The sequence below is a fragment of the Anopheles arabiensis genome, chromosome 2 (genome assembly GCF_016920715.1).
Source record: "Anopheles arabiensis isolate DONGOLA chromosome 2, AaraD3, whole genome shotgun sequence".
NCBI classification, from domain to species: Eukaryota; Metazoa; Arthropoda; class Insecta; order Diptera; family Culicidae; genus Anopheles; species Anopheles arabiensis.
The window spans coordinates 20,731,253-20,756,105 of NC_053517.1; the positions used below are offsets into that span (position 1 = coordinate 20,731,253).

The 24,853-nt window shown below is 46.8% G+C and overlaps 2 protein-coding genes across 2 annotated transcripts in view; one reads left to right on the forward strand and one right to left on the reverse strand.

Moving 5' to 3' along the window:
- LOC120897352 overlaps window positions 1-8,910 on the reverse strand; it is a 70,229-nt gene extending 61,319 nt beyond the window's left edge. Inside the window, exons 1-2 of the mRNA XM_040302188.1 lie at window positions 8,897-8,910; window positions 8,242-8,379 (exon numbers count right to left, since the gene is read on the reverse strand). Coding sequence (XP_040158122.1) covers window positions 8,242-8,379; window positions 8,897-8,910 — 152 coding nt within the window. The remainder of the gene's footprint in view (window positions 1-8,241; window positions 8,380-8,896) is intronic.
- A 7,066-nt stretch (window positions 8,911-15,976) lies between these two features.
- On the forward strand, window positions 15,977-19,928 carry LOC120897357 (gustatory receptor for bitter taste 66a-like). The gene is made up of 7 exons (XM_040302193.1): window positions 15,977-16,192; window positions 16,607-16,787; window positions 17,013-17,119; window positions 18,555-18,640; window positions 18,897-19,413; window positions 19,596-19,685; window positions 19,806-19,928. The coding sequence occupies exons 1-7, from the start codon at window positions 15,977-15,979 to the stop codon at window positions 19,926-19,928; spliced, it is 1,320 nt and encodes a 439-aa protein (XP_040158127.1).
- The last annotated feature ends 4,925 nt before the right edge of the window (window positions 19,929-24,853 follow it).

Here is a 24,853-nt window from a genome sequence, read left to right on the forward strand (position 1 = left end):
AATTTCGTACTTGATGCTTTGACATTTCGGACATAACCAATATTCTTCTCGTTTAGGCAGTCGTTGTAATTTAACACACGACAAATGGAACCAACGATCGCATTCATTGCATTGTGTCATCGTTGGTTCGCTCGTGTCCACCCCGGTACACAATCGACATGCGCCGTTTGGATTGGTCACAAATTTTACAGGCATTTTGGACGATGATTTCCTTGCCTTTTGTTAGTTTTAATAAGGAATTGGCTTACCTGGATAAGTTCCTTTATTTCCTTTTGAAGTGACGCAGGGTGACGTTCTCCTTGTCTGGACCTTGGCTGCGCTGTGATGAATTATTACAAGCACAATTGTTCAGTAATTTGATAAACAAACACTGCTGGTTCAGATTACGAGTTTTTTTTTGTTTTGTTTAATTAACGAGTTTAACGGACGAGGAGGAAATTGTTCTTTCACAAGAACGGTAAGAAATACGATTTGACGTTACAATTTAACACCCTTTTGTGTAAACTCATTCACTAACTTTTTTGTTCACTTCGTTCACTGGAGTAGATATAAAAAAAAAATAAAGTTTTGGAGTTTTCCTATTTCTTTACACTACTCCTCTCTGGAGCCACCATTATTAATTTCGGATATGAAATTCGCGAAGTCGCGGAAGGTTAGTTGATCGGTTCAGACAAAAAACTCTGTACACGGGTGCACAGTTAGGCGTCAGAATTGTAAGTGTTTATTCAGATTCAAAATGAATTCTTATATACTAATTTCTTCAAGTTCTATTTTGGGAAGGTTATTTTCTCTTCCTTTTTCGCATATGTTCGTGTCGCTAGCCTTTTCCTTTTTGCCACGCCTACGCATTCTCCTAGGAGGTTTTCTGGTTCTGGTGTGCTGTTTTATGTCAAGCGATCCTGAAGGAAATGTGATCCCTTTTTTTATTGCTTTCTCTGGTGAGAACAAATTGTTGCATTGATTGCAGGCGTTGTGGTTTTCCCTTTTTGGCGTAACTGTACCTAACACTTGACTTCTGTGGTGCATGTTCCGGATGTATCGCATCATTGACAAATACTTGAACTTATTGCCTTTCGAAATCTTATCTGGTTCATGTTATTAACGCATCTATGTTTGAGAGATTTTTAGGTTTAACGATTTTACGGCCGTGAGAAAAATGGATGTGGAATTTTCCTACGCTTCTCGGAGTTGGTCTAGCTTGGCACACATGCATGCTGTAATCCTAAGTTAATCGTTATAGGTTCGAAACGAATTGAAGTAATTGACTGCTAAAAAATGCAAGTCAAAATACCCAGATGGCAGTACTTGAAGGGTTTAGGATTACATTAAGTTTGTCTCCTTGATGGTACGTCTGTTCTCGAGTATGTTTGAACTATCATATTTTATTCTATTTTATGGTTAGAAAGAAATATAAAAAATCTGGATTGTCGCGTTCGCAACACTCGTACACACACACAAACACACGCACAGACTGGAAAGGTAAACATTTTGATAACTATATCGAAGAAGTGCCATTTCCTAGTGGACAACCACACCCAGCTCTGGTTCCACGTTTGAACGGTCACGTTTTTTTTTGTCTGACCGGAGATACCTGTCACAGGCTCCCGTTCGACCCATTCCACGACCACAAGTATCCGGTCGGTTTGAAGGGAAGGAAATGCTTCCCGCGCTACTATCTCCCCCAAAACTCCTGTTGGCGATAACGCCGTTGATGAGAAGGTGCAAAAGGATGACATTTTGATTTCCGTTGGAGATTGTAAACAGTGGTTCAAGTGGGTAGCATCTGTTTCGGTTTAATGGAGGTTCATTTCAAACGGGTCTCAGTTGGCACGGTCCCAACAAAACACAACCAAATTCTACTGTCCACAGATCGCACAACCTCTGGCCCTGCTGTATATCTTTCGCTCTCTCATTGCTCTTTGTTTCTCTTGCCCTCTTACATCCGGCATGTCAACTCCGATCAGACATTTCCCTCGAGATGATAGTCCCCCCGCCATCGAACAAACAGCCCACAGCGAGCTGTCAACAATCGCCGGATCCCGAACTCCGGCCGACCGTAAACAACACACTGTCAGTAATTGAGGACGGAAAAGCAATTCCACTCGCCAGCAGCTTCGCTAATAAGGATTGCCATTGATTGATAGGTTTATATTTGCTTCAGCTCCGAGTCGGCTGCCGTGCGAGCCCTGGGTAGACGAGAAAACTGTCACCTTAAGGCATCCATCGTTCTGGTTCGCAGAGGGTCGAAGATTATGGCACTTTATCACCTGAATATAGTGGATAAAGAGTATGAAAAAAACACATCCTCATCGACTAACCACATATTCATGATCGCTATTCGGCTGCAAACGCTGGACGACTGCCGAAGGGAAATGATTGCCTGCTCGAAAGTGCTTAATTACGCAGTGGCTCTATTACTTATCTAATTTTCTAGCTCATTAAAAGTAAGCCGAGATAAATCGTTCCGCTCTATCGCAGGATCATTTACCATTCGTTTCCGGTTTGGGGGGAAAAGCAACCGCACACTCCCGGAAGCGGCAGCGATCCTTGGCTGCCTGTTTTTGTTGGGCCGGCTGGTCTGGTCGTTCGGTGGTGTGCCGCTTTCGGCAGCGTTGAACTGAAAGAACCATTAGTTATCGCACAAATATGGCCGGACAGGCGGCAGAGCGGCCAGTTGAGCGGCAGTGATCTTAAGATGTATAACCCAGAGCAGAACCCTGTTGATTTCCTGTGAGATATTTGCGTGACCGGTTGTGACGATGGCCACGAACGAAAAACGAATAAATATTTCCATAGCTCCTAAAAGCCACAGGAGGGAAGCGGCTAGACACGCTTCCGTATAATCACGTGCCAAAAAATGTGTCTCCTTCGGCAACCAGGGCAGGTCCGGAAAGTGAACGAACAGGGTATGAACCACGCGGTCTCATGCCCTAGTGACCGGTACGGTATGCAGTAACAGGGTCTGTGGTATGTGGTTTTGGCTTTTATGGTGACATCGTTATTATCTATCTTAATTATACCCGCTAAGACAATTCCCCTACTACATGCCAACAGTACTTCAACGTGTCCTATTTGCCTGTGTGGTGCTGTTGGTTGGACGCTGTGGGTTTGCTGCTCTATGTACTTGGTGCTCCGTTTGGCACCCCAGCTCGGAGTGCCATAATCCACCGGATTGCGCCGAAAGAGATGAAGAAAAACATTGATTACACTTCTTTTTTGGGGAAGCCACAGACGCCTCGCCTTTCAAGCATCCTCCGGGGGCCTCTACGGCCAGCGTCACCGGAAGGAAAAGTCCCAGAAGGATGAGTTATTACCAATAAATAATCCGATTCACTGTCTCTAACTGGTGTGCCACGGTGTGCTGGACACTGCGGGCTTCGGCCGGCAGCCGGCACATCACAAATCCTGCCAGCTTACACTTGGGACATTCGTCTCGCAGTACGGCAGCCTGGTACGAGAGGATTCGTTACTAGCGTTTTATTTTTTTCGGCTTTAGTTTCTCTGCAGCACGCTGTTTGTTCGGCATACACACCGAGCGCTCCTAATCCTTCGAGCAGCGAAATACTAAATTACGACTGCACCAGTTCCATGGCGGACTCCGACTACGACCTTGCTGGCTGTAGCGTGCGACCAAAGGTTTGAGAAGGACTGAGAGAAAACACTAAAATTCTACTCTTAAAAAAGGCAGTGCAGTGGCCAAAACTTCGTTCGGACGCTGTTGCACTGACGAGCGGAATGCGCTGTGAAGCGTAATGTGTCATTTACGATGTCTCGGGGCTCAAAAGTAAAGTGCTTCATAACTTCTGCTCAACGCAGCACTCCTTACGGTGTCGTGGTAGTAGGGATTCATTAAGATTTATTTTTTAAAGGACACGTAAAAATGCCGGCCCGGTCTGTACTTGTGAGCACGAGGGCGACTCTTATGGCAAGTTGTATGCCCGGAGAGGGTTATATTTTGAAGCTCAAATCTTTTTCGGTGAAGGATTTCACTGGCTGCCCGGCGATAGTTTATTTCTGGCGTGAGAACACAAGGATGGTTAAGATTTGTTGAAAGTGGTGAGATTTGGATTTTTACACACTTCCCCAAATCATATGAATCTTTTGTTTCTAAAGTGCTGGGAGGATGCCAAGAGATATTACTAACAATTGGAAAATAAGTGGGAAACTATTGAACAAATACAAAAAAAGCCAAAAACGACTAAAAACGGAGGAAAACCCTGTATTACGCAACAAGATTGCTTGTAATTGCCTTCGACTAAACGGGTCAGCAAGGGTCAATTAAGATTTTTAATTAGTTTCAGCAGCAAATTTGAAAATGTCAATTTACACTGAGTGAATTCTATTTTGAGAAGCCTGTTTATCCGTGCTGAAATATCAAATAATCATTTGAGCTAACGCAGCAAGCTTCTTTGATACGGTAGCACGGATTTGCAGTGAAAGCTAGCGGTTATTTTCTCACTGCCCACATGATTTAATCTGTAACGTGCTGTAGGACGTTCCATTCATTTGAATCATTCACTTTGCGCTGAAAATTGCCAGTATTGTGCTTCAGGCCAGTGGAATGTGTTGGAAAATATTTGGCGTGATGTTCGAATAAAGTCGCTTATTTCTTTAAGTCGATTTTTATTTTGATCTGTATGTTTAAGATTCTTAACATTGGATTCGTGAGTTTTTCAAAAGAGTGAAAGAATGAAAGAAAACATATTTTTAATAACATTAAAACATTCATCTTAGAGAGTATTGGTGATCTTATCCTATTTATATAGTTTGGAGTAGTTCCACTTAAACAAACATTCTCCCTAGAAAAGACAGGAACGAATGTGTAAGGATGGGGCGATAGATCACTATTTGCTCGAATAACTAATAATTCATTGAAAATGATTGTGTCTGTAATATGAACATCGTAACAAAGTCGCTTAAATGAAGTACTATTTGGAAAGATTATTGCAACATCTCTGAAAAAGAGCATGATAAAGTTTTAGTTTAGTTATTTTTTTAAACCCAGATTACATCATCTTTACCACCATGGCCAGCCATGGCTACCATGGCTAACAAACTGTATGGCTAAAACAGTTCCGCAAAAGTTTTATTTTCCCCACCCATTGCCTCAAAGTACCATCCATAACGGATGAGCACAACTAAACAGCGTATCGTTCTGCCAATGCTGAAAAAGACAACAAAGTCATGCTCGCTGTTTAGTTAGCGAAAACCCATAAAATGTGTCGCGAGAGATGAAATGCAAACCGAACATGTCACGCGATGCGCCAGAACTGATCCGTACCGTTCCGTTCATTTACTCGATTGAACAGTCGTCCCGAGTTCGTCAAGCGCTTTTGCACATGTTTCAATTTTACGCTCATGTCGGTTCGGTTTACTTTCAATCCATCCATCTTGCCCGTGCATCGACATCGCTGCGCAGCAGCATATCCCGTGCAGATATGCAACATTTCAGCAAATGAACGATTGGTGCAGCATCAACCGACAGACAGAGGTCGGCCGTGTGAGGGGCGGTGCGCATACAGACATATGAATGTTTAATGTTTACCTTCGCCGCTGCGTTTGCCGCAGTTTGCTCGAGGGCTGCAGCGCCGGTTTCGTTTAGGATGTTTCCGTATGGTGGAATTTGTCCAGTTTTTTTCACCCTCACACTCTTTCACTCTCTTGTTCGGCTGTTCGCCCCTTTTTTTGTTGTTGTTAAGCCAATGTCCTTCACCAGCGGCATGGACACATCAATGTGTCGGAAGTACTGGTTCGTTTGCGGTGTACACTTTTGCAGCACAGTTCGACAGCAAGCGGTGTGGAGCGGAGCGCACACCCAGCCGCGTAAACCCGTTCGCAATCGCCCCGCCGGAAGGGACGGGACAGTTTCGCAAAGTGAACGTTATTTTAAGGGCCACTTTAGTCGGTCAGTTACTGGAGCTGGTACCGGCTCCGCAAAGTACGTACGGTGCGGCGTGCAATGAAGCGAAATGGAAAGTGGTCCGAGCAGTGGTGCAATGGAAACTCTTTCTTTCCGCACTAAATGGGTCGTTTTTTGTGCTCTCCCCCCCGGGGTGAGGAAGATTAGACGACAAATGAAACAAGACGAACCGAACACAGACGGGCACTGCAAAATGGCATTAGAAAGCTTCGGTGACAGCATAACTGGGCCAATTTACTTCGTTTTTGTGTAAGCGCGCGCGTGCCCAGCGGCAATACGTTCAAACTCCCCGGGCAGGCTACACGAGCATGCGACCGGGACTGACTGCTTCCTGTCATCACTGCAACCACTCACTCACTCACTCACGTCCAGCACAAAACCAATCAGTCCCGGTTGGTGCTCATCGAAATTGAATGGTGACACCATTCCTCGTGCGGGCAATCACGCTTGCTGGTGGGGCCACGCTACCGGCGTACCGCTTTTCACTCGTAACGCGCTTCAAAAAGCTTTCCAAGCTTATCAGCAAACGGAAAACATTTTGTTCAATCCGCACCAGAAACTCGGTGGCAATGGAGCCTTTCCTTTTCCTTTTTGAGTTCGTTGCAGTCACTCGGGATGCATTGGGGGGGTTTTTTCGCTGGCTCTCAAGCAAAGGGGTTCACATGATTCTGTGCAGCGCTTGTACTACGAGAATCGATCGTTCGTCACTCCATCCCGTCTCGTGGGGAGGGCGTGTTGGTGCAACAAAAAACCGCACCCCATTTCTAGCCCGTGTGTTAGCTTTTCTCATTTGAAAAGTTAAACTTTCAACAAATCAACGGAATAAACAAACAAACCGAACAATTTCACCCTGCGCCGGGTCTGAGTTTGCAAGCAACTGACAACAATGCGAACTCTTCCCTGTCTGCGTATGCCCTAGTTCGCTCTGTCCGCAGTTCGTCGCTGGGTGTGGCTGGCGATGATGATAGATTATGTGTGTGCGTGAGAGAGGAATAAGCTTTTATTTGGCTGATTGAATAATGGATCAATCGAGTTAAGTGGAGAAGTGAAGTCGAGAGTTGATACATTCTGAATGTGGCAGACACAAACAGACAAAAAAGAAAACCTCAGGCCGGCAGCTTCAATTTGGCAGCTTTTCAAGTGGAGTGAAAGTCAAGTCACTCAAGTGGACGTTGCTTGGCAGACGGTGGAGAAGAAAAAGCGCTGCCACTGAATAGCTCAATCGTTGGGTTTCATGTTTTCCGAAAATGAAGCGGTTCATTACGGGGCTGGTAATCGATGGCTCGAGTGTCAGGGCAGAAGTTCTGAATTGCACGCTGAGAGCTGGAAATGATTCTCGGTAAATCGTGTCAAATGACATGATTGTGGGGTAATTTGCGATAGAAGAGTACACTCTCGCACCGAGGCATCGTACCGTGTGTTTTTCGAAATGTAAGGCAGTGAGCGCCAGAAGGTATGTAGAGAGCATTACATTTTCGCATTATTTCTGCTACGAAGCTGCTCTATCTTCTATCCAAACCAAATTCACGGAAAAACACACTACGACCACAACAGTTCGGCACAATCAAAAAGCTTACCACTTATGATGTATCATCATTATCATATTTATCCCCATTCTCGCTTGACAATACAAATCAACGACGCTTTCCCTTGATTATCCCAGTGATGTTTGGGGAAATAAATTTAAATGTCTTTTCCCCGAGCCTCAATTCATTGTTTGTGGTTTCTTTTGCGGATTGGTGGTACGCACTATTCCCAGGTATGTGATTCAACCCGGACCATTTATCAACGACCTTTTTGGGGGCCAGTGTCACTCGCCTTCCCCGCCAGCGTGCGTCGTACAGACGAGTGAAGATAAATGCTACGAGCGGACATAAAAGATTGAAGCACACCTCAATCATTACCCCTGTAACTGGGTCCGTTTATCGTTCCAATGCACAGTTTGTCACTCGGCCGCAAAGAATTCCCCTTTGCAAGACCCCCGGGGAGATATGATAAATATTTAAAACCCAAACCCACCACCTTTCTGCAGTCCGTATCCGTGGTCCGGCTGCACGCCTACATGATAAATGTCCGAGGAAGCGCCTGCCAAACAAACTGCTCCCCCGGGGAGAGTGTTCTGGGGGGTGGGTGCACATCATCTATGCTGCCCTGTGAACCGCATTTATCCCACTAGCCGGTGAAAACGCAACGGGATCAACACCGGAGAACCACCACTGGAGTGCTCTGGTTTGTCCCATTAAGGAAAAATCAACAACCACACTCCAGCCGTCATTGCTCCACAGCAAATCTTTTCCCATCGAATGCGGGTTTGTACCTACCTGCCTTCCTTCTCCGGTTGGCTTTCGTTCAGGTCCCCCCCTACACCTGGACAGGTGGATGAAAGGATTTCTTCCCTTTGCGGTCCTTTCCGCTTTTCTCCAGCGTCCAGAGCGCCGGAGCCGTAAGGTTTTCCGATGCTTCACTTGAAGTTTTGATTTTGTACGCCTCTGGCACAAGGTTAATCCTTCCTGGATGAAAAGGGTCGTCTTCTCTGTGGATTGCTTTTTATTTCCACCGTTTTTTGTTGTTGCCGTTACTTGGGCCTTCTGTTGATCGTACCCTTCTTAGCTGCTTCTATTCATTCAAACAAACTTGAAGTGCTTCTTATCCAGCACTACTGGTGCTACTGTTTTTTTTTCTTTCTTCTGCATACGGGCCACGTGCTACACTGTTTCGGTTTTCGGCTTACTCATCCTCGCATCAAAAGACGCTCTCATTGACTTCACCGCTTATCGCCTCCGACACCGATGGCGAACGCACCTCGTCATCAGCACGGCTCTTGGCGGGGCACTGTTGCAACCTCACGCTTTGAAGGCTCTCGGAATTATCGTGCGCGTTCAAAAGAAGCTGAATTGAAGGGAAAGACAACAAACCAAAAAAAAAAAAACGATGCGAAACCTTCTTCACCTTTCCCGATAAACACTTTGCACTTACACTTCACACAACATCACCGCCCGGGGACACACTGTTGAAGAGGAAAACATGCACACACTCCGTCGGTTACAAGTGGTATGAGTGAGCTCGACTCGTAAAACCTTGACGCTTTGCACTGTAGGGATAAAATTACAAGATTGCTTCATTCGCTACTGGGACCCTATTCCCGACCGGGGTTCATGTAAGATGTCTCCCAAGAGCGACCCGATTTCCCCACGGTGGAGTTGGGCCCGTTGGTGGTGGATAATTTATTGCATTTCTAATTTATACCCTTTCAATATGCCAGAAAGCGGTCGGTGGGCAAAGTTTTCCTTTCCTTTCCCTTTTACTTTCCACATAATCTATTCACCCTCGCTTTTTAAGTCATTTCACTTCGATTAGCTCAGTGCTCGTCGTACCTAACAGTGTGGCAGCGTCGAGTGCTCGGCTCCTTGATGTGTGCTACACGGCATGTATCTGAAACGGGAGATAAAAATAAAGAACGCTTTCATTCACCATAAACAGAGCAGCAAAAAGAAACTAAGCAGCTACTAACGTTGCGAAAACACCGGACACGATGTGCGACGCACGAGCTATGATGACCTCTACCGGAGAAGTCGACCTTCGGCTCTGTGAACCGGCAAAACGAGAAAAGACCCTCCTGGAAAGGAGCGGAAACCTTCGATGGCGATTTCAACCTCAACCCTCAATGTCTACTGTATATGGGCTGTGCGTGTGTGCGGGACTTCCCTTCCTCGGCGACAAAGTTCGAAATCATTTACCACACCATTTCTTGTGCAACATGATGACCGAAGCGGTTTTTCACTTCACTTGGGCGGCGGATGAAGTAGCTCGGATAAAAGGCAATCCTCCAGTAACGCGTTTCGAGTCGCCCGTGCTTCCACGTGGCAACGCAAGGTTCTTATTGAAGAACAGCTTTTTAAAGGCAGTGGCATGAACAACACACAGACATCCGGTAGCGCTTGGCGAAAGTGGAGCGCCAGCAGCATCCTGAAGGTCCCCATAATTGATGCGACTTTTCGACAGCACAGCCGAAACTGGGTCCACACGGGAGAAGGTAGGTTGGGAATTTGCCATGCGAACCAAACCGGGTCCTTGCCGCTGGTCCTCTCGATGCGGTCGGTTGGTTTTCTTATTTCTTTACGGTCAGGTGGAGTTCCCAATTCCGTGCGCGTATCCGCACACCAGAGAGCCGCACACAATGGCCGCACGGGTGCATGGTAAAAGCCGGTCCGTCCATGCCTCAGCCAATCCGTGCCCGTGGTGCGGTGCCGAGAGCTCCCGAAAGCAGCGGAAGTGATTTGAGCTGAAGCGCTGACCCGAATGTGGAATTGTGCCATTTATCAGAAAATGATTACTGTCTCAGCTGGGTTTTCGGGACGGGACTGTCCCTATCGGCCCCGGGCATTGCAGGACTCGTTAATGGGATCGGGTCGGGCCCTTTCGGGGAAAGGGATAAGCTGCGAGATCCTGATGCCGGTCGGTAGATCCATCCGAATGTCGTTGCGGTGGTGTGACTCATCAATAATTCAAGTCAGTGCCGGCCACCAGTCAGCGCTACTGCAGCAGCGTGGCATGCCTGGCCACGTTGCTGGTAATAAATTCCGATCCGATCCCTAATCAGTTTCATTTGTCGGCCAGTTAGTGCGCGATGCGAGCGGCCTGCTGGCCTTTCCGTGCAAAACGGGCACGTCAGTGGGACGATTATTTTCCACCGGATCAATGCCTGGACACGTGGCCCGGGCGGAGGCTGCGTTAGCGTGGTGTGATTTTATTATCGATGTGTTATGTTCCCGTGTCGTGAAATCACGCGCAACACGGCTCGTCAAATCCACACCGCTGGGATTAAAGAGGTGCTTCCGGGAATGTTTTGGCTGCCGATCGTTTGCTTTATTTTCACACCTCTTAAGCTCCTGCTGGGCTTTTTCCGGCCTTTTTTTATGTTTTTTTTTGCGTACTTAATCCCTCATCAAACCGTACTTCAACACCGACTCTCGCTGACTAATTCACAAAATGTCCATCAAATTGTCATCAACTGTTGGCCTCCATTTGCTGGAAGGAACAAGGTGAACAGGCACATCCATCACCTGTTCGTGTACCCTTGACCCATCACTCTAACGTCACTCGAGTTGAGCAAAAGCTCGTTGTTGGTGATGCGTTTTGACAGAAGCACACTTATTACGGGATTGGCAAATGGAAATGGAATATTAATTACGGGATGTGCTGTAAGAGTAAGAGGCTCCGTCTGCATGACAGCCGTTTGTTTTCTTATTATTATCTCAGCACGTTGTTTTAGGGTTGCCTGTATTTTTTCCCCGTGACCCAGCCAACCGTGCGACGGAGGCAAATTGGTCGGTCGTTTTGAATGATTCATATTCTTAAGTACACTTTTAATTTACATTTTTTGTTCTTATCGCAGCAAAAGGGACCACCAGTAGCAGTGGAATTGGAGTGGAAGATTCTAAAACTGCAAAGATACGGGAAATATGACAACAAAATGTATTTTGTCATCCTGCTGAACGCTACAAACCCGGCACAATTAGCCTGCACTGCTTATATGGAGTAGAGAGGATTTTTTGTCCCATTTTTAAATTCAAGCAACTTGTTGTATATGTGCTGGAAGATGCTGTACAAAATATGAATTACACGAAAACGAGTTTCATTTTTTAAGCTCGACTCACTGTACGCCCAAAAGTATGCACTTGATTACGGCAAAGGGACCAGCGAATTAAATTAACCGATTTTATCGCATTCATAAAAAAGCCCGGTCACAGGCCGCAGTAAATCGGAAAATTGTTTTTTTTCCGTGCTGTGTTAAGTTGGCAGTAGGAAGAGCATAAACACACACACACAAATCTACATACTCTGCCTCGGGCTTGTGTTGCGTACCCTTTTAAGCCGAAATTTGCGCTGTTCTTCGCATGAGGGGGTTTCCTTTCCCACAACCCCGACCGACAGTTGTTAAGCACTTCCCGCGCCGTTGTCCGCCGAGAACGTTCAGCGAGCGGGTGCCACGAAATGCTCAAGACATTTAAAGGCCTGCTGTTGGCCCCGAGTGTGTCTTCGACGTGTCGCTGGTGCGGTATCGCAACGAGCCATACTTTCACCTTTGATCCGGGGAGGAATAAAATTTAAATTGAACCAATAAGAAACCGCTATAAATTTGAGTGGGATCTTGCGAGCGAGTGCTACTGCGGCGCATAACACATGGGCTGTGCTTTAAGGGGTCATGCATACACACATACACAGAGACACAAATCCCTTTTTCCGGTCCCTTGTCGTTGCGTCGGCCAAAGCTGGTTCCCATTGCACGGGAAGGTGTACCGAAAAGGGGTTTAGTACACCTTCTTGACTTAACTGAGGTTTCTGAAACCATTTTGGGAAGAAGCATTTGATCTGTCCAAACGATAAGACCAGAGGACGCTTCCAGTAATGAGTTTCAGCCCTTTGTCCTTGACGCATCCCTCCATTGATTTTTTTCCTTTTTGCTTTGCCGACACGCACTTAAACAAGTCGCATTTTCTCTCGCCCTCCCTTGCACTCCCGAGGTGATGTTTATCAATTCGTAAAAAAACAATTTCAACCGAATTTTCCACCAAAGTTACTTCAGTTCACAGGCACATGGGTTCCGCCATGCGTTGCACTGAATTTTGGGCGCAAATTGGCAGCTAAATTGTACGACTGTTGCAATGAATTTTTCAGTACGCCGGCATAAATCAGCCATCGATTCCTCGGTTTGCGGAGCAAAGAGGGAAAATGCTTTATTTACGAGCCAGCGCAGGATGGCGAATCACATTTCTGCCCCGGCGCGGCCAGTTGGCAAGCGAATGGATTGGGTAGCTGTTGATGAAATTTTTAGCATCCTGCTCCTGGCCGGGCCAAAGCCAGTGCTTAACTCACATTTCATATTTTATTGTTCTGCCCATGCGGGTGTGGTGTTTATCAAAATCATTGATTCGGATAGGCGTGGTGCTGGTATTGCTGGGCGATGGAGAGTGTTTTGTAACTTTATCGCAGCATCGGGTGGTAACTGGAGCTGTAAAATTGATTTTCAAATGATTCGTCGTCGAAAGGGCGTTGCTGTTTTGCCAATTGGATGTGATGTTATAGTCGGTTGCGCAGCTTTTGCCTGCTGCCTGCCGTATCAATTGTTATCGGAGTGATTTCAGCACTGCGTTTAGAGCGGGAAATGATTCGGAAAATGCTTTGTGCTGGCCGACCAGCATACGCTTAGCATCGACGCATAACAAAGATCATTTCCATTGATGTAGAAAAATCCATCATGTGCATAATGCGTTTCACTGCTAACAATGAAATGTGTCTAAAAATGCTTTCTCACAAAAGCCCTGAAAGCATGCAAAAAGAAGAAGAATATTCATTGCTTTGATCATTCCATCAACTGGTCTGGCAATGGATCGGGATTTGAGCATGATGTGAACCTTACGAATGGAAGCCGGGAGTGAATTTGAGCCTTTTGCTAGCATTAATATTCCAATCGTTGCTCCAATTGCTGTGGCCAAATGAGAAGTTAAGGAAATGGAAGTCAACCCGATACGATAAATTGTGCCCCAGCGCAAGAAGTTAAAGCATTCGCCCCGGCAGCGCCTGATTGATGGGATTCAATTTCGATTGCCTTTGCCCGGGCCCCCGGATTCTCAGTTCACCGTAATCGTTTGCGGTCAAATAATCTTCACTCGTTCATTATTTGTCACATTTGTCACACCGAGCTTTGGCCTGAGAAGGACGAAAAAAGCCTTTTAGGAATGTTGCATTTGCCCCGTGTCGGTCCCGTCTCGTTAGAAGCGAAACCATTCCGTGCGGCTGAAGCTACATGATTGTTCTTTTTTTTTTTTGCTCCGGAACATCGCCGATCAGCAAAGACCGAAATCCGTTCCAGCGCTGGAAATGAAAACACAAAACGCCAAAATCCATCGCTATTAAAATAACCGAGCGTCAACGGTGCGGAACCGGAACGGGCCGGACAGAAGCTGTCATCTAATTCGGTTGAGTTGAAAGGATTTGCTCCTAATTCCGTTGCCTCCCGATTGCAATTACAGTTAGCCCAGCCCGCAACCCGACCGGATTCAACCGGCGGATGAAGCTAAATGGTGTACGCAGGAATTACGCTCGGCGTTTCTGTAACGCTCTGCTTTAGCACGGTGAAGGCACGGTGAAGGAAATGTGTTGAAAGAAGGTTGAAGAGTGTGGTCGACGAGCGCACGCGGGAGGAATGGGGAAGGAAAACTTTTAGAAAGAGTCTTATTTCGGCAAGAAGTTCTCAACCGGGCGAGAAAGAATAAGGCAACACGGTAAGGTTCTGGAGGGCAGACTAGCGGCAGGACTGGTTGAGGGCAGCTAAAATCCCAAAACAGAAGAAATTTGTTCGAATTCGGCTCGAAGCTGATTGAGGAAGGTGAAAACTCACCGCCCCAAACACACACACACACAGTTCCTCTCGTTGCTTTCGCTCCCCCAAAATAACGGATCTTTCTCCTCGCTCTCCGTTCCGTTCAGACAAATGGAAAAAGTTTTTCCGATGCGATGTTTGTGCGTCCTGCCTTTCTTGTTTTTCCGCTACGGTAAATGCCATACATAAAGCTATCCCATACCGTGGCCGTTGATTAATCCTTCCGATTTGTGGGGCTTCGCTGTTGGAAAGAAAAGCGCGTCGTCTTCGTCTTCGTGGGAAAATAGCAAACCCGAAGCGGGAGACAATCGACCTGCCCTGGTAGCATTCATTTGGGGGCTTTGTTTCATTTGGCTGATTATCGTTAATATCTATTTACTTTAGGTGAGGAAGAAGGTATGAGGAGCGAGGATGGAAAGAGGTTTTTGCCGAGCGAAACGGTACCTCGGCGGAGACCAAAGTAACAAAACTCAATTACGCGCCTTCCGGTGATTGGAGTGTCTTTCGAATTCATTTCCCGTTCCCTCGGATGAGGAATGCCAATTTCCGTTTGATGGAACGACTGGAAACCCCGCAGCAAGGGGGTTGGTGGAAAGAACAATGTTTAAATATTTTCAATCGGTTTTTAGGAATGCCTGAAGAGCCTCCATTCTTAATAACATCCTGCTTCGATCGTTCGATCGCGACAGTGTAGTGCTCGGTTTGGATAGTAGATATGCGCGCAATGAACTCCGCTCCAGGTGCACTACTGGGACTGGAACTGGGACGAGCCCTGTCGAAGCGAAATCGGGCATCCGACCCGTGACGGAACTTGCCAGTGAACTATGCAACCATCGTTCCCGGCAGTAAACCACAGCTAATAAGATTGGAATCTCCGCGCTTGTCGGACGACTTTTCCCGGTCGAGCTTTGGGCGCTTCCGGGTGCAGTGCAGCGGGCCGAATGATGGAAACCTATCGCCCGTCACCGATCCCGGGGGCGCCCAGGGTTCCGCTGTCAATGTTGCGCCGTTCACGTCCCTTGAAACCGTGAACGACTAGCGCTCCAACGGTGTGGAAATGGAGATCGGGAAAAACGCATTATCTAAATTGAAAGATAATTGCATTTGGTTCCGGTGTCCTCACGTCCTGCCTGGGACAACAACAACGCGCCCGTGGGCGTGGGTTGAACGTTGATGCATGTTTGTGTGTGTGTGCGAGCGTGTGTGACACTGTGCCCGGTAATCTTACCGACGAAACGAAACGTGAACGATGGCTGCAACTTGATCGAACAGCCATCTAGAGGGAAGGTCTTTTGTTTGTACGCGCATCGGAAAATACCGCACTCTATCGCGGGAGGGGTGTGGAGGGCGAAAACGACGACGAACGATGATGATGATGGGGTTTCGCCGATGTCGCAAACCACGGCTTCCTTTAACGAGCGTTTCATTCTAGGCGCTTCTGGCGGAGGAAGCGCCGAAACTGAAGCGGCAAGACACACAACGGACACCCACACACACACACACACACACATCTACTGCAGAGTAAGCTCGCTGGAGGGCTAGGAAAAGGAACAGTGAGGTCCGGGGCGCCGAAATTGGCCGCCAACTTTAGTCGCATGAAACATTAATTTCATGGTCTCGGTCATCAGTGCCAGTTCGGGCGTCGAGATTTACGGTCTCCGTTTGTGCAGAGGATGCAGCCGATCAAATCGTTCTACCTGTTCTCGAAGCTGTTCGGGCTGTGCCCGTACCCGCTCGATCCGACCGTACCGGTCAACACGCGGGCCAGCTACGTGAAGCAGCTGCTGCCAACGTACACGGTACTGCTGCTGTACTCCTCCTGCCTGGTGAGCATCTTCTGGCAGAGTGGCAACACGTCCGACATTTCCAACGCCGCTAATTGGATACAGGTGAGCGTACAGACGAGCGTGACCGGGGCACCCGCTGACCCGTTGACTGCACGTTGGGCATGCATGTTTCGAACCGGAACCGGAGCGCAGGAAATCAATTTTATCAAACGGGATATAAAACGGTATTTTGATGAAGGAGGCGGTTTCGTAGCCGGTGACGGTGGCTTTGCTCTAGGCACGGAGAGTTTAAAGTTGGAACAAATGGGGAGCTTTGTTAGGTACGATCAGTCTCCTAAAACTTGTAGCAAGTTTGAAGAGAGAAAATTGCTTTAAAAAAAGGAGTATTGTTTCGCACATTGCATACATTTAGGGGGTTTAGGCACCGTTGTGCGTAAAACGCCCGAGGAAAGTCTGCATTTGTGTTAAAGTCTTTGCATTTTTCGTCTAATTAATGCTTCATTCTTCCCGCTGCAGTTCATTCCCAACTCATTCGCGTACGTCTTTTCGCTCGTCTTTGCCATCCGGCATCGTACGATGGCGAACGAAATTTTGACCACCTTCGCCATCGCCGACGATAAGCTGCGAACGCAGTTTGGCATTTCCTTCACGATGCCAAACGTCAAAATGAGACGCGTATCCATCCTGGCTTGCATTGGTAAGTGATATGGTGACCTTTGATAACCTTATTGCTTTCCAGAGTGATTTGAGCTCTACTGTTTGCTGCAATCGTACGAAGCCGCATCGAGCGCGCCTGTAACAACGAGCTGGGCGCTCCGAACCATTCACCCATGGTTAATGATGTCCCTTATTTTGGATTCCTTTATGTTTCACGCCATCAAACACTTCCGAACGCCCGTGACGTGACCTTTCCACACCCCAGTCACCATGACCTGCGGCAGTACCATCGGGGCGCTCACTTATTTGATCGGAGTTAATTGGAATCGTATATGGACGTTGCTTTATTGGATCGCCTTCTGTATGCCAAAGGTAAGTCGTTTCGAAACCGTAACCATGAGTACGAGAGTGGATGAGTATTGTTAGGAGCTATTGGAAAATAAAATGCAGGAGAAAAACAACGACAAAAAACTCCCCAAAGTGAAACAAGCCACGATACTGCCTCGAACCTAGCAACCGTGATTTTAACGACCCGGGCCCAGTGATCAGTATTGGGCTTATGCACGGTGGTGTTTCGGGCGGCAAGCGGAGATTACATTAGAAATGGAACCGTGTGCTAACAAATGAGCAGTTTTGGCTGCTTTCAACATTCTTTTTTCGAATGCATACAAACTCGTTCCCAACCCCCCAGCCCGGTCAATAGCAAAGAATGGTATCAAACTCAACTAACCTCCACCGAGCACGGTCACCGTGGGAAGGCCATCAAAAATCGTTTCTAAAAGCACACTTAAATCCTCCACTCATTTCACAGGCAATTAAGCAGAGCTGTATTTTGTTGTGTAACACGGCCAGCTTGCCCGGACGGGGCAACGGGAACGGTCGGATGCGTTTTTGTGCATAAGCATAACCGGCAAGCGGCATCGCAGCTCCTGCGTGGCAAAGCACTTTCGTGCACTGTAGAGATCGTTTTTGTGTACATTTGTGTACAAGGTTCGTTTGGGCGCGCTGGCTTAGTAAAATCCTTGTCCAAGCGTTCATTCTACGTGCTCCAAAAGTAAAAAAAAATAGGTTCACTTTATCTGCGCGTTCCTGCCTTTGCAGCAAAGTGCACGGGAAGTTAATTACCCCACCCGATCGTGCAAAAAGTCCTTTTGTCTCGCCGGTTACTGCAGTCTTTTTTCCTCCTTTCCTGCATCCCGAAAGGATCATTGAGCAAGTCGACCCATTAGACGGTCGACGCAGAATTTGACTTTTAGATGAATGGCGATAAAAGCCTGATCCAATGGTCGGAACAGTTTTTTTTGTTGCTGTGTTTGACGTGGTAAGCGTGTGCGTACTCTCTAATCGCTTCACCACGGGGCAAGCTGGTACCATGATGTGGCAAAGTAGTGCACTATCCTACTCTTTTTTTTATGTGTGTCCTATTCACTTGCTATGGAAATATAAAAAGCCTTCAGCAAAGCACCATGACTTGCACCGTGATGGGATGGATTGTGTGAAAGCGAATCGCTTTTGAAACGCACCGCGAACCTGATCCGAGCTGTCGATGGTACGCTGTCAAAAGATAGACGAAAAGGCCTCTGTTTTTGGGGGAAAACCAAACAACGCACCAGTTATTGCATGTTCAAACGCAAAATGAATATTTTTTTAGTATTTTTTCCTCCTCCTAGCGGAATGAAAATGTTATGCTTTCATACATTGTAAGCCACTTGAAGTGAACCTTGCTGAAATGAAATCTGCTTTTTCTTCTTTTGCTCTCTCTCTCGTTTTTAATGCTTGCACGAAACCCAAATCTCATCACGATCAGTTTGGATTGCTTCTGTTCAGTTTCCAGTTCGCCGGCTGTATCCTGTACCTGTCGGACCGGGCCATGCTGCTGCTGAGAGGCATGAAGTAATCAACCGTGAACTTTGCTCTTTTTTTCTGTGTGTGTTTGCTGCACCTGGTCACAAGCTATCTGGTGTTTGGTGTGTTTCACATTTTGCTTCAAAGGTGCACACTACCCCCGGCATAGCTCAAACAGAATCACGCACGCAACTGCACACGATTGCATTCGGGATGCGCACCCATTTCCCACGTGCAGCACCGTGCTGCAGCACCCCCACCACAACATTTCCACTGACTAACATTTGTGCACGCTCGGTTGCAGCAATTTTCCGGTTGGTGTGGAAAACCTCGCCCTGCAGCCGCAAACCCACGGCCACGCGCCGCAGTACAAAACGCTCAACATGGCGATGGGCGGCAACCATCTGCCGAGCATGCACGAGGGCAAGCTGAACCGGCTGACCACGCTCGCGACCATCAAGATCCGCGCCATCAGCCCGCTCGACTCGATCCAGCACATCCGCGAGGTGGTCGAGCTGCTGCAGGACCTGTCGGTCAAGATAAACCACTGCTTCGGCAAGCAGGCCATCTTCTCGCTGCTGTCCGCGTTCACCTGCGTCACGGTGCAGCTGTACTACATGCTGAACCACATCAAGTCCGGCTTCACCGCGTCCCGGTCCGAGATCTATGCGCTCGCGTCCTGCAGCCTGCTGTTTCTGCACGGCATCGAGTTTTGGTCGCTGTTTACCAGTGGCGAGAATGTGCGGCTCAAGTGGAAAAAGGTGATCAATTTCCTGTTCTTCATGAAGTCCAAATCGGCCGACGATGACTTTCGCACCAAGGTGAGTATCCGGGGGAGGAAAGCAAGGAAGGGCGTGGTTATGGGTTAGTATCGTAATTAAAAATCGCCGATATTAAAACGCGCCGGCCACTGATTTGCCTCGTTTCCGGTGCGTGTCCGGTGCGGGTTGGCTTCATTTCCGAATGTTCTACACCAAAACGGCTATAAAACCAAAAACACTAGGTGGACGATCTGATTTCGTTCATGGTGACGAATCCGCTCGAGTTCAATGCGTACGGGCTGTTTCCCATCGATCTGTCGGTGCTGACGGGGGTAAGCAGATATGCCAGCGGTAGCACTGCCGAAATACATAATTAATGTTGCTCCCATCGATTGGGATGCGTTTCCTCTGTCTCTCTTTGTGTGTGTGTGCGTCTTTCTTCTTTTTAACAGATTGCTTCCTCCATCACAACGTATCTGATCGTGCTGATACAGTTCAAAATATCCGAGGAGCAGTCCAGCGGCTATGACGATGATTCGGACGAGAAAAGTCAGATCCAGTATTCAGCACACTAGCGCAGTAACTGCACGGTGGAAGTGCGCTGTTGGTGCGATTGGGACTATTGGCGGATGGGATGATACCGTGCCCGGGACTGTGCGTTCGCTCTTTGTCGCCTGACGTCGTTGTGGAAGGTCGCCATGGTTTTTGTGCCATCTACCTGGATCTCGATGCATGAGCTCCAATGCCCGATAAAGCTTTAGTTCGAACATTATTTGTTTCATTGCGAATCGCATGAATGCTCGCATCAATTTAAATTGACAGGATTTCTATTTGAAGTTTTGGAAAGCTACATTGCCTGCTATAATATTTTTCCAATCCATAGCTTCTCTCTTATCGATAATATAAGCTCAATTTATTACCAAATCATATGTATCTTAATCACTTAATTCAAAATTTTAATTAAAATTTTAATCACAAAGTAGATCAAAGAAATGTTTTCGGGATTATTTTGTATTTTTCTATGAGTTTGTTGACTATTTCAATAGTTTGAGTAGGTAAACCATACAAATTATGTTTAAAACGATTTTTTTCATTGAGTAGGATTAACTGAACAAATATTCTTTATCACTTGAAATCAAAAATTCGTCATTTTGCAAGGATCTATTTTAAATTAAAATGTAAATCGGTAGTACAAAAATCAGTTTGAACAGGAAGGTGTAAACCAAGTATTAAGTTTTATCATAGAGTTGGTAAACTTCCTTTTACGTCTACAAAAGTGCTCAAATAACACAAAAGTTGTTATAGCAGCCACTTACAGATAAACACTTTGTTATGTGAACTAAAAACATCAAGAAAAGTGATGGAAGCAACATAAACGAGCCCAGTCCGGGCAGCAGCTTCGAGAAGCTTTAATGTACATTCATAACAATGTAAAACGCCGGGCTTACACTTGCTTGCTCTGTAAAACATCCTTCTGTTTATTGCTTTATTTATTTAAATCATAAAGTAACAATACAATGTACTTCACCCGATGGGTTTATTAATGTTTAGAATCGCCCATTAGCTTTAATCGCCGTACTTGAGAAACAACACGCTGACCTGAGCCTGTTAGCTCAACGCTTGCCGCAATGCAATGGGTTGAACACCCTTTTTTTCTGCACTTTAATAACACCGATTAGCAAGTCTTTATTCTTTCCACCCGGCCCAGCCGAAGGACACCAGCTACACCGGCAGCGCACAACATCACATTAATGTAGTGCTCACAACGCACTTCGCACAGCGCTGTGATAATTTAATTGCTCTCGAAGCGCAACCACCAACGCACCGTGTGTGCAACGAGCAATTGGGGACGAACGGTGAATCATGCTTGGCTCACCGTGAGCACCAGCTCGAAGCACCCGGTAGCAATGATGATGAGTGAGCGGTAGTAGCAGCCCGACACCGGGCTGCCCATGTAGCCATTAAGCCGGTAACAGTTTGTAATAATCGCTTTACAAAACATCCTCCACAATAGGACGCAGCAGCAGCAGCAGCAGCAGCACAGAGCAGTAGAGCTGGGACGCCGCCGACACTTGAGCAGCACAACCGATCTCCTGCCTGAAGAAACCACCGAACCAAGCGGTGAAGACAATGGGGCCAACGGAAGCTGAGTGAGGCAGGAAAACGTTTAAGACCGGTTAATGCCGTCTCCAGTCGGGGGGGAGAAGGAGACCCATAATTACAAGTAAGTACATTTATTACTGGCGAATTCGAAATTATACACACATACACATTCACTGAAAGCACCGGTGGGCTTTACAAATGTCACAAAAGCGCTGGAAGAGAGAGAGAAGGTAGCTGTGAGGTTGAAATGGGCGCACATTAGACCGTCATTTAGACAATGTTCTTTTGGTGAGACCCGCCACCAGCCCAGAGCGAGATGCCCTGGTGCGTCTTGTTGTGGAAGTTTGAGCACTGCGCCCGGTCTGGAAAGCAGTAACGTGTGCGTCCCAAAAGCGGCAAATCATTAGCTACGATCATGAAGTGGTTTTGTGTGTAGCGTGGTCAAATTGCGGTGGTGCGAAACTTGCACTCCGCTGGGCACTGGGAAGCTGCAGCACGCAAAACGTTTGCCAGCCGGCAATTTAAACGTGGAAAACTCAGCTACATTACGCTAATTAACACGAACGGTACCGAGCAAGCTGCACCGCACACGCTTTCCAGTTAACGAAATGTGTTACTGAACTTTTGCATTTGCACCAAAAACGATCCCAACAGTTGGGGCGAGTATTTGTCGGTGGGACGCTCGGGTGAGTGAACTGAATTTTGGGCCAACGCTTGGAAATTTCTCCCATTTCATGCTGACTGACTGGCATAACAATGTGTGCGGGTGCTTGTTCCGCGGGTTGGTTGGGTCTGGTTGGTGTGCCTCAAGATTACACACCCGGGACAGGTGGGTGAGGCGGAGGCGGTACAACCGGTGATGGTTGGCAAAAAATAATAAAGTAAAGCAAGCACAACCCATTTCCCGCGTGCCCCAATCGCACCTCCGTTGGAAGGCGAGGAAAGCTTCTGCCTTGTTAAGGTCCAGGACGAAGCACAGGGGACGTGTTGAGAGTGAAAGAGAAAGCTGCACGGGAAAAACTGTACGGGAGAGGAATTAAAACTGCTCCAGTGTTGTTGCAAAACTCAAACAATGGGACCGGGCGAAGGGAGAGGGCGTCCATCGTTCGGGAAGCGTATAGAAAGGTAGCAGAACAATAACGACAATGCCCGGCTGCAAGCGTGAGCACGTGAGCAAATGTGCCAGGCCCTTTTGTGGCCTGGGCGTACCGTTGAGGCCAAGGTTGAGGCTTGATCCCGGCGCTACTCGTGTTTTTGTTTTCCTTTTCCCCCTTTTGTAATGCCACAACATACGAGCCGGGAGCTTCGTGCGCATTTTTATGCCCAAACTGTTCCGTTCTCGCTGCCCATAGTCTGCTCTACACACGCTCGCCTAACAATGGGCATTCTTTTGGTGCCTTCATACCGACACCTGCCAGCGTTACGTGTGGGGAAATGGGGGGAGGGTGATCCATTTACACACATTCACAAACACAGACACAGGGTTAACATGTTAGCTTTATGTTGGCCTCGGGAAGAGGCACCACCCGTCTTTACCCACTTACATGCGCTTGAAATGCTGCTCCCACCGGTTATACCCCTGAAATCCCCCAAAACGGCTCATCTCAGCTGATGATAAGATGCATACGCTTTCAATTCCACCGTCCCCCTCATACCGCTTCGCACGGGGCGCAAGCAGAATGGCAAGCGCTTGAACTTTCCGACATGCTGCTTATGCACCAGGGCCAACATTTAGCTGTGCAGCGTTGCAGGGCGATGCTAGGAGTTGGAGTTTGCGATGTGTTGGAACTATTCTAGTTATTACATTTAAAACTGCTGCCCCCTTCTGCCCGGGCAAGACCGGTCTGCTCGCATCCGAACGGACGGTGGTGCAAAAATGTTGCAGGGAAAAAAATGTGGAATGGAATCGAGCGGGCTATCGTGCAGGTAAGTGTCTTTGAATGCTTGCGCTGTGGCCCTGCAGGAATTGAGCATTTGCGAAAGTGCAAAACAAACGTATGGAATACATGGTAAAGGCAAACGTGTAAAGAGCAGTTTTCAGTTCAGTGTTGTAATGTTATTTTGCAGTGCTTGTTGGTTTATTTGGTGCACAAATTAAACCGTTACAGGTGAGCTTTGCTCGTTTGCAGTAAAAGTGTTGTGTTTGTGTCGAGAGCTGTTTTTGCTGGGAAAAGTTCGTAACGAGACTGCAAGAAAAAGAGATCGTTTACGGTCGACTCAAAAGTTTACTTCGTACTGTGAAATGAAATGTTTTACTTTGCTGATATGTTTTCTATGTAACAAAAACAAGGAAAACTCCCATTCTGTATGCAAATGTAATTGAATTCTGCACCCCAAAGCTTTCCTTTTTAAATGATGTTTTATTGACAAAAGAATCCTGTTTCTGAATTGAATGCTGCTCATGAAAAATAAAGGATAAATATTGATACAAGAATCATCCGATCAAAACACACCTCGAAAAGAGGCTTAAAGTATTCATGACACCACTCTTTCTAGTTCCGTAGGTTTTTCTATTTAAGTATAAAGAAAAAAAATCACAGATAGACTTATACACGCACAGGCAGCAATATCACATACCAAAGCATCTGTTCTCGGAGCCGGATTGACATAGAAAAAACAGAAACCCCCAACGCAACACTCCGTCACGAATGGAAACGCAAAACCACCGAACGGTGGCAACACTTTAACTCGGTAAAGCAAACGGTTCGAGCTCACTGTCTCGCCGTCACTTCTGTTGTGCGTTGTGCGGCTTAGTTCAATAGTAAACAAAATAGAGCAAAAAAAGCAATGGCGACGAGTGAACAGGTTTACCTCTGCAGCTCGTGCGTGCTCGTGCTGGATGGAGGCGCCTGGTACGTTGTAGGCGCACTGGTAAAACGAAAATCGTCATGCAGGTGATGGCTTTCGCAGTTTGAAATAAGTTAGCAGCGATAAATATAGAAACTGCTTTTTGATAAATGAATTAGTAATACGCTTACCTTCTACGAATTTCAACTTGCGAGCGTATATTTTTTTCATTATTTTTATTCATTGAATTTGACTGTAGTTTAAGAAACTGTAAAACAACCGTTATTACCTCACTCGGCACAAATTGGAAAGCAATTTGTTTGCTTTTTTTCACCGTGTCCCGGTAGAATGTATGAGGTAAAACTGGTAAAACATGAAGAAACCACACACATCAGCTAAAGCCAGGTAAGCGATACAGATCGCAGCAAATTCCCTGAAAACGGGCTACGGTTTTAGTACATTTGATTAACATTTCAACACATTTGGTACAAGCTTTTCAATTTGGGTTCAAAAGGTTCGAACCCGGTGGGATGGGATGTGTTCGGTGAGCATTTTGTTTTATCGAATCTAAATGGTTTTCCTGGTTACAACGAACTGCCAGAAAGCTGAT